We start from the raw sequence: 17246 nt of genomic DNA on the forward strand, positions 1-17246 counted from the left end.
ACTATAAATAGTTCTATAACCTGCTTTTATCACTTAATAATGTCTCATAAGTATCTGTAGTTCTTTGATGCTTGTTTTTCTTGTATGTGAATGTGCATTAATTCACTCAACCACATACTGTGTTCATTTTAATTGTTTGCATTTAGTAAGTACTTTTATAGATACCTCTGCACATTTATAAATATGTACTGAATTCAAAAAGATTAATTTTGTACAGACTTACATAAAATTTTTACTGTAAAATAACTAGAAATTAAGTTTGCTTTATTAATGGCAAGATTTTGTTTGACACAGGCAATTAAATGTAAGCTGGCTTATATTGAACCATGTAAAAGGACAATGCAGTGGTCCAAAAAAGCCAAAGAAAAATTTGAAGAAAAGACTCAAGATAAATTTATGACATGCTCAGTTATTAGTAAGCTATTTTTATTTTTTATTTGTCATATAGTTATATAAAATTCTAAGAATGACGTGATATAGCATTTGTCTTAGGGTAAATTCAGTGTGCCATCATTAGTAATAGAACATTTATTGACAATTATGGAATTATATCTTCTGCAGGCACTAGAGTCTAAAGTCAGCACATGAAGTAAAAATTACCATTAAAGATCAAGTCACCCTTGACATGAGCCCTTAAAAGCCCTAAAATCAGGAATTAAATCAGTTCCTTTTGTTTACAGTTTTGCTAGGGCCCTGTCACAGTTCTTGGTACAGTGCATGGAAAATACACCTCACAGGGACAAACCACCAAGAACTGATTACTGTGTTTCTTGATTCTTCTTTGTTTCTCAATTATTTGTTATATCAGTGTCAGCCACTCACTAGTCATACCACATTAATTTTTTTTTAAGATTTATTTATTTGAAAATCAGAGTTACACAGAGAAGGAGAGGCAGAGAGAGAGAGAGGTCTTCCATCCACTGGTTCATTCCCCAATTGGCCGTAATGGCCGGAGCTGCGCTGATCTGAAGGCAGGAGCCAGAAGCTTCTTCCGGGTCTCCCATGCAGATGCAGGGGCCCAAGGACTTGGGCCATCTTCCATTACTTTCCTAGGCTATAGCAGAGAGCTGTACCAGAAGAGGAGCAGCCAGGACTCGAACCAGCACTCATATGGGATGCCAGCACTGCAGGCAGTGGCTTTACTTCCTACACCACAGCGCCGGCCCCGTACCACAGTAATTAACTTAGATAAATTTGATTTAAGGAGTGCCAAAGGACCATGCCCAACCAAACTTCTCTGCATTCACCTGCCTCCAGTGGTAAAATTGGGAGGTCAAGACCCTTAGAGTAAAGTGAACTACCACAGGAGCCACCCATTGATGTCTATTGTTACCTTATAAAGCAAGGAACATTTAAATTTAATTATGAGAGAAGGGAAAATGGAAACTACAGAATCAAGAGAAAGTTGACCCTAATGGAAATATGAAACCAAAGAACTGAAAGGAAGCATAAGAGATGGAAGTAATGAGATCAAATTTTGTTGAGATTTAGCATTGCCTAGCTTTTCATTTTGAGATAATTTACTGGTCATTCAAAAGTCACTAGGAATCATTTTTCAACTCTTGAAAAAGAGTTTCTAAGAAATGCTCTTACAGCTTCATTATATAAGCTATTACACCAGTAATGGTTATCTTATTTAGAATCATGACTCTAACTAGAGACTGCCAGCTCCTACTGTGCAAAAGGTTTAGGCAAATATCTCTATTATATACTCAGATAATTATTGAGCAGGTTCCCTGTCCTGTGTACAATAAATAAATATGCACAAGAGATAAAAAGTTCACCTCCTTGAGGCAAGCATTGTGGTGCAGCAAGTTGAACCACTTCTTGGTACACAGGTATTCCATATCAGAGTGCCAAGAATCAAGTTCACAACCAATTTGTTTTCTATAAGAATTAAGAGTTAGATTATTTATCCTAAAAATGAAACAGGAAAAAATTCTAGTTAATTGAAGGTTATAGATTGAGTTTTTAACTATTTTTAAATTTGTGGCATTCTTATAAAAGCTGTAAACTTTCACAAATCACTGGCCTAAGTTAATTTTCATTCACTTTTGTCCTCTTGGAACTTGGCTGAAGCCAACTAAACAGTTTAAAGGGGATGGTGTTGCCGGCGCCGCGGCTCAGTAGGCTAATCCTCCGCCTGCAGCACCGGCACCCCAGGTTCTAGTCCTGGTTGCTCCTCTTCCAGTCCAGCTCTCTGCTGCGGCCCAGGAGTGCAGTGGAGGATGGCCCAGGTGCTTGGGCCCTGCACCCGCATGGGAGACCAGGAGAAGCTCCTGGCTCCTGGCTTCAGCCTGGTACAGCCCTGGCCATTGTGGCCATTTGGGGAGTGAACTGGTGAATGGAATATTCTCCCTTCCTCCCTCACGGCCATTGCGGGGTGAACCAACAGAAAAAAGGAAGACCTTTCTCTCTCTCTCACTATCCACTCTGCCTGTCAAAAATAAAAAATAAAATAAAGGGGATGGTGTTGTATACAGTGGGTTAAACTGTTGCCTGCGATACAGACATCCCATATGGGCGCTGGTTTGTGAGTGCCAGTTGCTCCACTTCTGATCCAGCTCCCTGCAAATGTGCCTGGTAAAGCAGCAGAAGATGACCCAAGTCCATAGGCCCCTGCACCCATGTAGGAAACCTGGAAGAAGCTCCAGGCTCCTGGCTTCAGCCTGGTACAGCCCTGGCCATTGTGGCCATTTGGGGAGTGAACTGGTGAATGGAATATTCTCCCTTCCTCCCTCACTACCTCCCTCCTTCTCTGTTTGTAACTCTGCCTTTCAAACAATAAAATCTTTAAAAAATTTTGAATACAACAGAATACTTCTTCAATGAGTATGTTAATTTACATTTTTCTCAGTCTAAAATCTGTAAACTTCTTTTGGTTAATAATATAACAAATAGCACACAAAAATGTAAAATAAAATATTTATTAATTTGCATATGCCACAGTAAATAATGATAGTTCATTTAGGCCTGCAAGATGTTATTTTAGGCCTGCAAGATGTTATTTTAAGCCCCTAGAGAGACTATGACTTTATTCAGCAAGAAAATTCAGGTAGGCAAAATGAAAGAAATTAACTTTCCAATTTTTAAAAATTGCCTAATTTAGTATATTTTGCAGCATATTTCTTTCCCCAAACTAGTCTTAATGATTTTACAGAAATTCTGGAAGATAATGTGCTACTAGTTGAGCTTTTTGATTCTATTGGTGTTCCGGGAATGAGTCCCACTAGTATTAATGACCAGCTAGTCAAAGAAGGCCTAGCATCTTATGAAGTAAGGTAAGTTCTCATATAAACTTTCATTTTTACTTCTTATGCAGCATTTTAATCTGACATTAAATGTTCCTTTGGATTCTGCCTCATATGTAGACTTGGGAATTTCCTTACTACTTGATCAGAAAGAATAGAGGGAAAATAATTGGAATCATTGGTCTAATGGGGAGTAGAATATCTTTAATATCCTTCCCTAAGGAACCCTGAAACCAAGAGAAAGGCCCCTAGAAATCAAGAGTACTTCTAAGAAAACAAGACTTGCATCCTACTTCTTGCTGGAACATCTGCTTAGCCAGCCCCAGGTGTCTAGTTGAGAAGAGAATTGGGGAGAGAAAAAGCAGGATAGACAACAAACACAGTGATAGAATAGCTCATATTCCTTTCTGAAGAAATATAAATTTTCCTGATTACAGGCTGGTACTTTGAAAGATATCCAGGCTTAAGCCATTGTGCTAATACCCACTGAGGATGAGCCAGTAGTTGAGGTGACCCCAGACACAAATGGGCAGAGTCATAGTGAGGATAAGAGTTAGAGGTCATGACAAATTCTTCCACAGTAGGGACTGTGCAGTGGCTCCTGTAGGATCTAATGAAGAACTGGCCCTAAGTAAGCCAGTATTTGCATAGCACCTACATGTGGGACTACCAGCAAAAGCCAGAGAAAACGTGATGTCCAGCAGAGGCCTTAATGATCTTTGCTCATGCTTGTCCTACCTACCCTAACACTGGAGCAGCTAGAAGCAAAAGAGGGAGGGCCAGTCTCAAATGAGGAAAGGCCTGATTTGAGAGTAACATTTAAGCTCTATTGAACTGAGGTTTTTCTTTTTGAAGACAGGGTTGTTGAGGCACAAGTTACGTGGAGTAAAAAATTTACCCTTCTAAGACAAAAACTTTACTGAATTTTGACAAACATAAAGTCATATAACTATCATCACCATCTATATATATAGACTGTTTCCTTTACACCAAAAAGTTCTCTAACCCCTAGCAGTCATCAGTCTAATTTTTGTCCATATAATTTTAACTTTCTCACAACTTTATGTGAACAGAATAATACCTTTTGTGCCTGGCCTCTTTCAGCATAATGCTTTTGAGATTCATCCATGTTGTTGCACTTATCAATAATTTGTTTCTTTTTTATTGATAACTAGTATTTCATTGTATGGATGTACCACAATTTTTTAAATGAACTTTTGAGTGAACTTTTGATGAACTTTGAGTTCTTCACAGTTTTGAGTGTTTTTCTGAAAAAGCTGCTGTAAATATTTAGATGCAGATCTTTAGATAGACTTTATATATTTATTTTTCATGAGTAAATGCCTAACAGTGAGATTGCTGTATCGTAAGGTAAGAACAACTTTATTTTAAAAACAGTAAAATGATGAATTTTATGTTGGCACAAAATATAATTAAATATCAGAAAATTGTTACATACTAAAAGTCAGTAGTATGTTTTGAAACATGGAAACCACTTACTGAGTTAGGTTTTTATGAAAGCTCTATTAGGACTGATTTTAATGTCATAGATTATCTAAATCATGAAGTTATTAAATGTTACTGATAACTTCCTACTGAAAAGTAGTGGAGAATTTTTCCTAAATGCTTTCCAAGAACATACTCCTGAAACAACCAGTGAATCAAATAAATAAAAAGGGAAATTTTAAAAATCTTGAGACAAATAGAAAGAAAACATACCAAAACTTACTAGATGTAGCAAAACAGTTCTAAGAGGGACATTTATAGCAATAAATGCCTACATTGTAAATAAAGAAGAAAGATCTCATACACCCTAACTCTGTACCTCAAGGACCTAGAAAGACAAGAACAAACTAGACCCAAGTCAGCAGAAGGAAGGAAATATTAAAAATCAGAGCAGAGGGGCCGGCCTGCGGCACCAGCATCCCATCTGGGTGCCGGTCCGAGTCTTGGCTGCTCCACTCTGATCCAGCTTTCTGCTGTGGCCTGGGCAAACAGTGGAGGATGGTCCAGGTCCTTGGGCCCCTGCACCCTTGTAGGAGACCCAGGAAAGGCACCTGGCTTTGGATCAGCTCGCCTCTTGCTCTCCCTCTCCCCCTCTCTCTCCCCTCCCTCCTCCTCCTCCCTCCCTCCTCTCCATTCACCTCCCCCTCCCCTCTCTCCCCTCCCCCTCCCCTCTCTCCCCCTGTCCTCTCCCCTTCCCCCTCTACCTCCCCCTCTCCTTCCCCTCCCCCTCCCTCCCTCTCCCCTCCCCTTCCACCTCTACCTCCTCCCTCTCTTCCTCTCTCACTCCCCTCCCCTCTCTTCCCCTCTCCCTCTCCCTCTCCCTCCTCCTCTCCCTCTCCCTTCCCCTCTCCCTCCTTCCCTCATTCCCTCCCTCCCTCTTTCTCCCCCTTTATCCCTCTCCCTCTCGCTGGCTCTACCTCTCTCTGACTCTTTCAAATAAATAAAATAAATCTTAAAAAAAAAAAAAAAAAAACAGAATTAGAGACTAGAAAAGAACAAAAAACTAAGTTTATTTTTTTAAAAAGGATAAATGGAATTGTCAAATCTTTAGCCAAACTAAGAATTAGAGATCAAAATAATAAAGAGAATTACAAACTGATTTCACAGAAAAATAAAGAATTGGGGCCAGTATTGTGGTATAGAGGGTTAAGCTGCCACCTGCAACGCCAGCTTCCCATTTGGGTGCAGGTTCATGTCCTGGCCACTCCACTTCCAATCCAGTTCCCTTCTAGTAGCCTGTTGGGCCCATGTCACCCATGTAGAAGACCTGGATGAAGCTCCTGGCTTTGGCCTGGCCCAGCCCAGGCCACTGCAGCCATCTCAGGAATGAACTAGCAGATGAAAGATCTGTTTCTCCTTTCTGTATCTCACTTTCAAATAAAGAAATCTCTTTTTTAAAGATTTATTTATTTGAAAGGCAGAGTTAGAGGCAGAAGCAGAGAGAGAGGTCTTCCATCCTCTGGTTCACTCCCCAAATGGCTGCAGTGACCACAGCTGGGCGGGCCTGAAGCCAGGAGTTTCTTCTGGATCTCCCACACAAGTGCAAGGGCCCAAGGACCTGGTCAATCCTCTACTGCTTTCTCAGGCCATAACAGAGAACTAGATCAGAAGTGGAGCAGCTGGGACTCAAATCGGTGACCGTATGGGATGCCAGCACTGCAGGCAGCAGCTCTACCCGCTACACCACAGTGCTGGCCCCATAAATAAATCTTTTTAAAAACAGAAAAGTAAAGAGACTAGTATGGGGGCCAGCACTGTGACGCAGTAGGTTAATCCTCCACCTGCAGCGCCAGCATCTCTTAAGAGCACCAGTTCTAGTCCCAGCTGCTCCTCTTCCAATCCAGCTGTTTGCTATGGCTTGGGAAAGCAGTAGAAGATGGCCAAAGTGCTTGGGCCCCTGCACCCATGTGGGAGGCTCCTGGCTTCAGATTGGCACAGCTCCAGCCCTTGCAGCCATTTGGGGAGTGAACCAGCAGAAGGAAGATCTTTCTGTCTCTGCCTCTCAATGTCTGTAATTCTACCTCTCAAATAAATAATTAAAATTTAAACAGTGGTTGCATGCCAACCAAATGGATAACTTACAAGAAATGAGTAAATTCCTAGAAACATACGGCCTACCAGGACTGAATCCTGAAGAAATAGAAAATCTCAACAGATCATTAATGGGGAGACTGAATCAGTAACAGTCTCCCATCAAAGACAGTGCTAAGACCAAATATTTAAACAATGTTAAACTTTTTCAAATCATCCATCCTGTATGGGGGTCGATTTGGTCTTGGCTGCTCCACTTCCAATCCAGCTCCCTGCAAATTCGCCTGGGAAAGCAGCAGAAGGTGCCCCAAGTCCTTGGGCTCCTGTACCCATGTGGGAGACCCTGATGACGCTCCTGGCTTCAGCCTGGCCCTCTCCCTCCCTCCCTACCTCTGTTTTTAACTCTTTCAAATAAAAATAAATCTTTAAAATGTAATAAAAGGGAAAAGTTCCAAATTTATTTTATGAGACCAGCATTACCCTGATGCCAGAGCCAAAAAGGACACTACAGAAAAGAGATTACAGGCTGATACTCCTGATGAACCTAGTGTGCTTGTTTACCTATCTCGGCATAATAGCCATACATGAAGATCCCATAGCATAGAAATCAGTGGCAAAAGACCTTTCCTCTAAAATCAGGGACAAAGCAAGAATGTCTACTTCCACCACTTCTTTTCAACATAGTACTGGAAGTCCTTGTCAGCACAAGTAGACAAGAAAAAGAAAAGCATCCAACTTGGAAAGGAATAAGGAAGATTTTCTGTGTTCACAGATGATATGATCTCATACATAGAAAACTAAAATGATTCCACAAGCTATTAGAATTGGTAAATGAATTCAAAAGGGCAGATGCAAAGTCAGTGCACAAAAATCAGTTGTGTTTCTGCACACTAACAGTGAACAGTACAAAAAAGTTAATTCCATTTATAGTAGCATATAGAGGAATAAAATACCTTAAGAATTGGGGCTGGCATTGTAGCAAAGTGAGTAAAGCTGCCATCATCCCACATGAGCACTGGTTTGAGTTCCAGCTGCTCCACTTCTGATCCAGCTCCTTGTTCTTGGCCTGGGAAAGCTGTGGAAGATGGCCCAAGCACCACTGGTCCTCTGCACCTATGTGGGAGACCCACAAGAAGCTCCTGGCTTTGGATCAGTCCAGCTTTGGCTGTTTGAGCCACGTGGGGAGTGAACCAGCAGATGAAAGACCTCTCTGTCCCTCTCTCTTTCTATAATTCTGCCTCTCAAATTAAAAAAAAAAAAACTGATTATAGAGTTAAAGTAATCAGGAGTGTGGGGCAGACATTTGGTGAGGCAGTTAAGATGCCTTTTTGAGATGCTGGGATGCTCATATTCCCTATCAGAGCGCCTCTGTTCAATTCTTCACTTTAGAGTCCAGCTTCTTACTAATGCATACCTGAGAAGCAGCAGCTGTTGGCTCAACTGTTTGGATCCCTGCCATCCACACGGGAGACCCAAATTGAGTTCCCAGCTCCCAGCTTTAGCCTGACCTAGCCTAGACTATTGGCAGCATTTGGGGTATGAACCAGCAGGTGGCAGACATCTGTCTCTTCCTTCTCTCTCTCCTTTCTCTAACCTTTCTTCCTCTTCCCTTCCCCTTCCCCTCCCACGTGGTCAGCCATAGTCCAAAATTATTAAGTGGAAAATCCCAGAAACAATTCAAATAAATTTTATTATAGTATATTACTATAATTGTTCTAATATAAATTACTGTAATTGTTCTAATTATAAATATTTATAACTATTATTAGTTATTAATCTCTTACTCTGTTTAACATACAAATTAAACTTTTTCATAGGTATATATGTATAACAGGAAAAAAGGTTTAGTACTATCCACAGTTGCAGGCATCTAGGGGGCTTAGCACATATGTCCCCCATATAAGGGAGAATTGCTGTATTATAAACTCCAAGAGGGGATGGGTGTTGTGCTACAGCATGTTAAACCACCACTTGGGATGTCTGCATCCCACATCAGAGTGCATGTGGTCAAGTCCTGTCTCCTCTTCCCAACCAGCTTCCTGCTAATTCACATTCTGGTAAGGCAACAGATGACTCAAGTACTTGGGTCCCTGCCACCTGCGTGGGAGAGCTAGATGTGAGTTCCTGGCTTTGATTACAGCCTGACCCAGTTCCAGCTATTGTGGGCATCTGGGAAGTGAACCAGCACATGGAAGATCTCGTTCTTGCTCTCTCTACACATCAAATAACTGAAAGTTTAAAAAGATAAATGACCAGTTTAAAACAACCCTAAGACACATAGCCTGTGTTATTTTTCCCCCTGACATGTCTGGGGTATCTAGTACTATGCTTGTCTTGTAGTGCATGCCCAGTGAATACTAGACTGAATGAGCTGAATGAAGGAAATAAACACAGGAATCTGAAATTCAGAAGAGGACCCAATTAGGTAGTGCAGGTAGGGTTAGCATTTAAATGACAAGTGAGAAGATGAGAATGAATGAAATCAGGGCTGGCGCTGTGGCATAGTGGGTAAAGCTGCCATTTGCAGTGCCCGCCTCACATATGGGTGCTGGTTTGAGTGCAGGCTGCTCCACTTCCAATCCAGCTCTCTGCTATGGCATGGGATAGCAGAAGATGGCCCAAGTCCTTGAGTCTCTGAACCCGCATGGGAGACCAAGAAGAAGCTCCAGGCTCCTGCCTTCGGATCAGCCCCTCTCCAGCCATCACAGCCATTTGAGGAGTGAACCAGTGGATGGAAGACCTTTCTGTCTTTCCCTCTCTCTAACTCTGCCTCTGTAAATCAATATTTAATAAAAAAAAGAATGAAACCATAAGTCTCATTCATTTCAGTCTCTTGATGAAGGTAACAGTGTTGAATATCACAGGGAAGAAAGAAGTCTAAAACATGGTAGATTGAGAACCAAAGAACATTTCAAGAAGGAAAGAGTAACTAGTATGGAGAGTTCAAGGCAGGACTGAAAACTGTTGATAGATTTTAAAAAAATTAGTCACCATGGTTAAATCACAGCTTCTTGTGAAATTAAGCTTCTCCTTTATATAAAAAAAAATTCATCTCATCAGATTTATGAGGTATTAAATACAATTATTTTATTTGATACATTTTAATATAATTGTTTTCTACTTGTATTCTCATTGGTGAAGAGATTGATCTTTTTTAGAAAGCAGCTACCCCTCCTAATGAGTGTTTGCTGTTGGAGATGCAGATATGGACAAAAAGTGCCTATCTGCTGGTCATTCACCAAACACTCACAATGGTGGGGCCTGCACCAGCCAAAGCCAGGAGCTCATCCAGGTCTCCCACAGGGGTGGCAGGAATGCAATTAGATGAGCCATCAATACCACTTCTCACTAGCAGGAAACTGGAATATAGAAGAACCCGGAGGGGGCGGGGCGCTGTGGCGTAGCCGGTAAAGCCGCAGCCTGCAGTGCCGGCATCCCATATGTTGCCGGTTTGAGACCTGGCTGCTCCACTTCCAATCCAGCTCTCTGCTATGGCCTGGGAAAGCAGTGGAAGATGGTCCAAGTCCTTGGGCCCCTGCACCCAAGCAGGAGACCCGAATGAGGCTCCTGGCTTCGGATTGGTGCAGCTCTGGCCATTGTGGCCATCTGGGGAGTGAACCAGCGGATGGAAACCAACCTACCTCCGTCTCTCCCTGCCCCCCCCCCCCCCGCCTCTCCTCTCTCTGTTTAAATGTGACTTTCAAGTAAAATCTTTTTAAAAAATGAAAACTGGGACTCAAACCCAGGCACTCCCCATATGGAATGTAGGTGTCCCAAGGGGCATTTTAACAGCTACACCGAATGCCTGCCCTGATGGATACTTCTCAGCCAAAGAGAAATATTCAAGTTGACGAACTTTGAATTATTATTTTCCTATTTGACTACAAGTAGCAATGGGAAGAACTGAAGTTCTGAGCAAATTTGGTACTTTGAACCACGTTTTTAAAACAAGGTTTGGTTTTTGTTTTTTTTTGTGTGTGTGTTTACTTCAGTATTAAGAACGTCTGTAAAAAGTAACTACATTTAGTAATTGATAGAACTGTCAATACTGGGAAGCAGTGAGTGATAACTAAAACCTGTTCATCCGTAAACCTAACCAAATCCAAACATACATAAAATAATTTGCAAACTTTTCTAATTTTTGTTATTTTTTTCAGATATACCCTCAAAGATGATTCTGAAAAGCATACTGAAGTGTGGGATCCTTCTCTAGAAGAAATTATTTCCAATGAAGTAAATGACTTAAGTCCTGTGTCTGCAAAATCTCTACCAAATGAGAATTTCCAGTCACTTTATAATAAGGAACTGCCCGTGCATATCTGTAATGTAGTATCTCCCGAGAAGATTTATGTTCAGTGGTTGTTAACAGAAAACTTAATTAATAGGTATTACATATAAAGAGAACAGTATATAAGATTTTATTTATTTCAGTGATCTAAAAGTCATAAATATAGAACTTTTAAAGTAATAAAATTGTGCTAACTAAATATTCTGTGGTTAAAAATATAAAAATAGTATTGCTCTTAGTTACTTCTACTATATTAAAAGGTATTCCATAAATACTTACTGAGTACCTACTGTGTGATAGCCATATTCTAGGGGTTGTAGCTCACAGTAGTGAAAACAGACAAGTTTTTGCTGTCATGGAACTTAAAATCTAGTAGAGAGAGAGACAATGAATGAAACTTCTAGCATAGCAGATGATTGGAGGTTTAATACAGAAAATAAAGCATTTGGGGGAAAATGTAATTTTAGGGTATCAAGGACGACCTCAGAGACACATTTAAAATGGGTTCTGGAGGAAAATGGAGTAAGTCCCCAGGGTTTTTGACAGAAGCTCAGCGCAGGCAGAGGGAGGTGCTAGTTCAAAGACCGGAGGCAGGAACGTGGACTGGAGTACAACTAGGGTAGGGGTGGGGAGCAGTGGAAAACCTATGATCTGAGAATTAGAAAAGATTATACAATACAGCAGTAAAAAATAAAGTCTGGTCATTTGGGCAAAACTAGAAAACATCATACTTAGTGAAATAAGCCAGTCTCAAAGGGACAGACTCTTATATGTTCTCTCTGATATCCCATAACTAATAGAGCACCCAAAAGTTAGCATGTAGAAATGAAATTGACACTATCAGAAGCAACGAGTTTGAGAAGCCCTTCTCTTTACTGTTGAGGATCACCTTTTTATTCTGTATTTTTGGTTATCTTTTCCTTTATAATATTTTCCTTTTTCTCTTGCATACCAGTCATTGAACTCTATACTTAACAGATCTTAGTAAAGACTGAAAGTAAGGGAAGAAGTGGGGTGGGAGTGTAGGTGGGAGGGTGGGCACGGTGGGAATAACTATTTACATAATGTTGTATTTATGAGATACATACAAATTAAAAATTTTTTAAATTTAGAAAATGAAACTTTGTTCTATCTTTATATAGTTTAGAAGAAAAGATGATAGCTGCTTATGAACACTCAAAATGGGAACCTATTAAATGGGAAAATGATATGCACTGTGCTGTTAAGGTCCCAGATAAAAATCAGTGGCGAAGAGGTCAGATCATCAAAATGGTCACAGACACATTGGTAGAGGTAAGAACCATGAAAGAATGCATTTTGCATGGTTTTTCAGTTTGTAAATATATTTTCAAATCATGTATTTCCCTAGACTTAAAGCTGTTGTTTTCCTAGGTCTTGCTGTATGACGTGGGTGTGGAAATAGTAGTGAATATTAACTGTTTGAGAGAACTTGAAGAAAGTCTAAAGACAATGGGAAGATTGTCTTTGGAATGCTCTCTTGTTGACATAAGGTAGTTTTTAACTGAATAAATTTTTTTCATTTTTGAATATTTAAAATACTTGGGTGAATTCTTATCAGTTTTAATTTGTGTTCTTAAGTTTTTGTAAAATCTAATTTGAGGTTTTAAGAAGAGGTTAACAGACTATTTTGAGCACATAAATTTAGTGGCATTTAAGAAAATAATAGAGGAGTGTGAAAGTTACCTAGATAGAATTCAAACTGTTAAATATAAAAATTTATCTTCAGGGACAACATAACTTTAGAATTTCATGAAAACATAAAATTATGTGAATTAGCAAAAAGTGAATTATATAATATCCTGGAAAAGTAGAATCAGAGCAGAGCCAGAATTGGAACCAATTCATTCTGACATGGGATGCAAACATCCCAAGCATCATCTTAACTGCTGCACCAAACACGAGCCCCAAGTTGTGGATTTTATTCATATCCAGCTAAACTAACCTTTAGGCATAAAAGCTGCTTACTGATAGAACCACTGAAGGACTCCAGGAGTGTGGTGCCTAGGAAACTCCCTGAGGAGTCTGTAAGAGAACAAGCTTCAGATAACCAAAAAGATATGAGACATTTTGACAAAAGGACTATGGTTAACATTGTATATTTTACCTATAATATTAAATGATGATTATTAGAGAAATGGTATAGTATACAAAGTAGATACAGCAAAATTTTTAAAATAGTAGTGGAAAGAGGAGAAACAGGAGTTTATATTAAAGTTGAATAAGCTTACTGTTTGTCTTACTAACATTAACTAGGAGTAAGGGTAATTCCAGTAAGATATTGAGAGAAAGAAAAGAGGTTACTAACAATAGTGATTTAACTTTGGAACTATGTTAATATTTTATATGAAAAATAAGCAAAAATGATAGTAAAGTGATAGTAAAAATGAAATTATCTGTACAGTAATAGCATACACTCAGAAACTTCTTCTAGTGACTTTAAAACATTAATATGACTATTCATCTTCACTGGACTATATTCCAAGAATGAAAAAATACCTGTCCCCTTTAGAAATAAAAACCATGAGCTATTTTCTTTAATCTCAATGATGTTGTAGTGTTGATATTGTATTCTGAAGCTTTTACTCGTGTATTGTGGGATAAATCAAAATAGTTATTATGTACATACATATCAGTGCTGGATCTCCTGAGAGAACTCCAAATATACTACACAATAAACCTAAATTTTTTAAAATATTTATTTATTTGAAAGAGTTACACAGAGAGAAGAAGAGGCAGAAAGAGAGAGGTCTTCCATCTGCTTGTTCACTCCCCAACTGGCCACAACAGCTGGACCTGAGCCGATCTGAAGGCAGGAGCCAAAAACTTCTTCCAGGTCTACCACATGGGTGCAGGGGCCCTAGGATTTGGACCATCTTCTACTGCTTTCCCAGGCCATAATAGAGAGCTGGATTGGAAGTGAAGCAGCCAGGACTCAAACCGGCACCCATATGAAATACTGGTACTGCAGACAGTGGCTTTACTCACTATGCCAAAATGCTGGCCCCTTTTCTTTTACCTTTTTTTTATACGTCTAAAATTTATTGTCTACTAGGTCAGACATTCTATGGCATACTTTCCCTGTATTCATTTAGTTCTCACAACATCACTGATATAGGAAGTATTATTATCCCTATAATAGAAATAAAGAAATTGACACCAAGAAATTGTTTCCCTGAAGTACATATAAATGAAACATTGGTTTAATTCGTTCACTTTGAAACCTAACTTTTAAAATGAAGTTAGAATAGTATGCCTTCTTCTTAGTGACCACTTTTGATTGTGTACAGTTCACCTGTTTATTGCTCTTGAAGAGTTCGTCAGTAGTAGTCTCCGTTAGTCCACCCATTGGCACAGAACATGACTCCAGTCTTCCAGGCACCTCTCTCTCCTCTGTGATCTTGAATAGACTGTGCAATCATATTTGTAAGCTCAGTGCTGTGAAATGGGAATCTTAGGCCCACGTATTGTACAAATCCAATCCTATTTTTCATTGCCATCTTGAATAGTTCAGTCAGGTAGCAGACATTTGGTGCAGCAGTTTAGACACTGCTTGTAATTGCCTGCATTCCATATCAATGTTGGGTTCAAGTCTTAGCTCTGCTCCCAATTCCAGCTTCCTGTTCATGCATACCCTGGGAGGCAGCAGTAGTTGGGATCCTTACATCCATGTGGGAGACCCAAACTGAGTTCCTAGATCATGTCTTCAGCCTAACCTGGACCCAGCTGTTTGAGTATTTAGGGATTGAACCAATAGGTGGGAGAACTCTCTACCACTTTCCCCCCCTTTCAAATTAAAATTTAAATTAGAAAAATAGTTCAGTCTGAATATAGTGATTGAGCAGATTTCTGTAAGTCTCATAAATGTACCTAATATTGTATCGAATTTGTTTCTGTATACATTTTGAATTGTATCTTATGGAATGGAATAGAATACTATCTTAAGAGACTACTAACAATAGCTGAGCCCTGTACTAGTTGCATTATGTAGCCACTATTTCACTTAATCCTCACAACAAATCTTTAACTTCAGATACAGTAGTATTTGCAAATGAGAGAATTGAATCTTCAAGAGGTTAAGTATCTTGTAATACAGGTTAAAACATCTGACTATTCCGTTAGGATTACAAACAAGGCCTGACACACACACACTCAGACTTAGCCCTAATGGTAGAGCTAGAAATGTGCCATGTGACACCATTAAGTTGGCATGTACCGATGCCATCTTACTAGTTAAAATGATCAGTTTAAGTTCATAATTGATTATAAAGATAGGATTAAGTATCAAAGCGATCACATAAATAAGACCAGTGACTGCTAATAATAATTGATAGAATTAAAAAGGAGAGAACAACCCAACATGGGAAGCGGGATACACAGCAGACTCATAGAATGGCAAATGCCCTAAATAGCACTCTAGCCTCAGATCAGCCCTTAAGGCATTTGGATCTGGGTAAAAAGCCCATGAGAATTTCTCAGGCATGGAAAGCCAAGACACTGTGGCAAAAAATGACCTAAATGACCTCTGTGAATGAAATTCCAGCGGAAAGAACAGGCCATCAGAGAAGGAGGTACCTTTCTCTGAAGGGAGAAGAGAGTTTCCACTTTGATTGTGGCCTTGTCTAAATAAGGTTGGAGTTTGTGAACTCAGGAGGCTTCCATAGCCTTGGCAGCTCATGACAGGAGCCTCAGGTGATTACTGACGTCATAAATAAGAGTGTCAATTGTTAACCACAGGAGTCACTGTGCACTTGCTCCCCATGTAGGATCTCTGTCCTTAATGTGTTGTACTATGTGAATTAGTGGTATAACTAGTACTCAAACAATACTTTATACTTTGTGTGTCTGTGTGGGTGCAAACTGTTGAAATCTTTACTTAGTATATACTAAGTTGATCTTCCATATATAAAGATAATTGAAAATTAATCTTGATGTGAATGGGATGGGAGAGGGAGTAGGAGATGGGATGGTTTGCGGGTGGGAGGGTGGTTATGGGGGGGAAAAACCGCTATAATCCAAAAGTTGTAGTTTCAAAATTTATATTTATTAAATAAAAGTTTTCTAAAAAAAAAAAAAAAAAAAAAAACGAAAAACAAGGCCTGAATCGAAAACTGGAACTCTGTGTTTTACTACTATTCTAAAATTCTTTTCCATAGATTTTTATGATTCAGTTGACATAAAATTTATCCCTCTTACAATTTTTAAGTGTGAGATTAAGAACATTCACACCACCATTCCCAGAACTCTTACTTCTTCAACTGACATTTTGTATCCATAATTTTTTTTATGTTGTAAATGTCTTCTGATGTTAAAGAGTTAATGTTCATAAAAGGTGTATCTATAATAAATCATAGAAAGACCCTAATCTTGCACTGGTTTTTATTTGTATATCATAGTAAACATTAAACCATAATTCTAGAAATTACTAGAGTTTCATAGCTCATAAAAACAGTTTGACCTTCATAATGAAGACTGTAGTATATTTACTGAATTCTATTTGGTCAAACTACATACCCCATTGATTTGATTAGTTCATGAATACAAACCATTTAATATGAAAGATTGACCTGATTATTTACTTTGCTCATGGATCAGCTTATGAAATTCTAGATCTGAAAAGCCTGTTATCCTTCAGGACCTGCTCATGAACTGTGTAACCTCATCAGTGGTATTCCATCTTTCTTCTTGGGGGCTCAGTTTGATGGCTAGAAACACCTAAAGGATGGGGGTCAGTGTGTTGTACAGCAGGTTAAGCTACCACCTGCAATACCAGCATCCCAAATGGGCAATGGTTCGAGACCTGGCTACTCCACTTCTGATCTAGCTCCCTGCTAACGTGCCTGGGAAAACAGCAGAAGATGGCTCAATTGCTTGGGCCCTAGCACCCAGCCCAGCCCCAGCCATTGCGGCCATATGGGGAATGAACCAGCCAGCAGATGGAAAAGATTTCTCTGTCTCTCTAACTCTGCCTTTCAGATAAATCTTTTTTAAAAAGCCTACAGTCAGTTTCCACTATGAAAACTAAAAACAATGGATAATGAAGTCGGATACTCTGCTTTTCATTGATCTGTCAAATATTCATTGAGCATTTTTACTGTTCATTATTGCCTGCCATCAAAATTAGACACTGATCTAATTTCTAGTCATTTATT

General features: G+C 39.4%; 1 protein-coding gene across 2 annotated transcripts in view; it reads left to right on the top strand.

The window, feature by feature from the left end:
- Window positions 1–17246, top strand: part of RNF17 (ring finger protein 17) — a 111986-nt gene that overhangs the window by 68951 nt on the left and 25789 nt on the right. For both annotated transcript variants that reach the window (XM_062195398.1, XM_062195399.1), the window contains exons 18-22: window positions 295–415; window positions 3161–3281; window positions 10946–11173; window positions 12219–12369; window positions 12469–12587. In XM_062195398.1, coding sequence (XP_062051382.1) covers window positions 295–415; window positions 3161–3281; window positions 10946–11173; window positions 12219–12369; window positions 12469–12587 — 740 coding nt within the window. The remainder of the gene's footprint in view (window positions 1–294; window positions 416–3160; window positions 3282–10945; window positions 11174–12218; window positions 12370–12468; window positions 12588–17246) is intronic.

The sequence above is a fragment of the Lepus europaeus genome, chromosome 6 (genome assembly GCF_033115175.1).
Source record: "Lepus europaeus isolate LE1 chromosome 6, mLepTim1.pri, whole genome shotgun sequence".
Taxonomy (NCBI): Eukaryota; Metazoa; Chordata; class Mammalia; order Lagomorpha; family Leporidae; genus Lepus; species Lepus europaeus.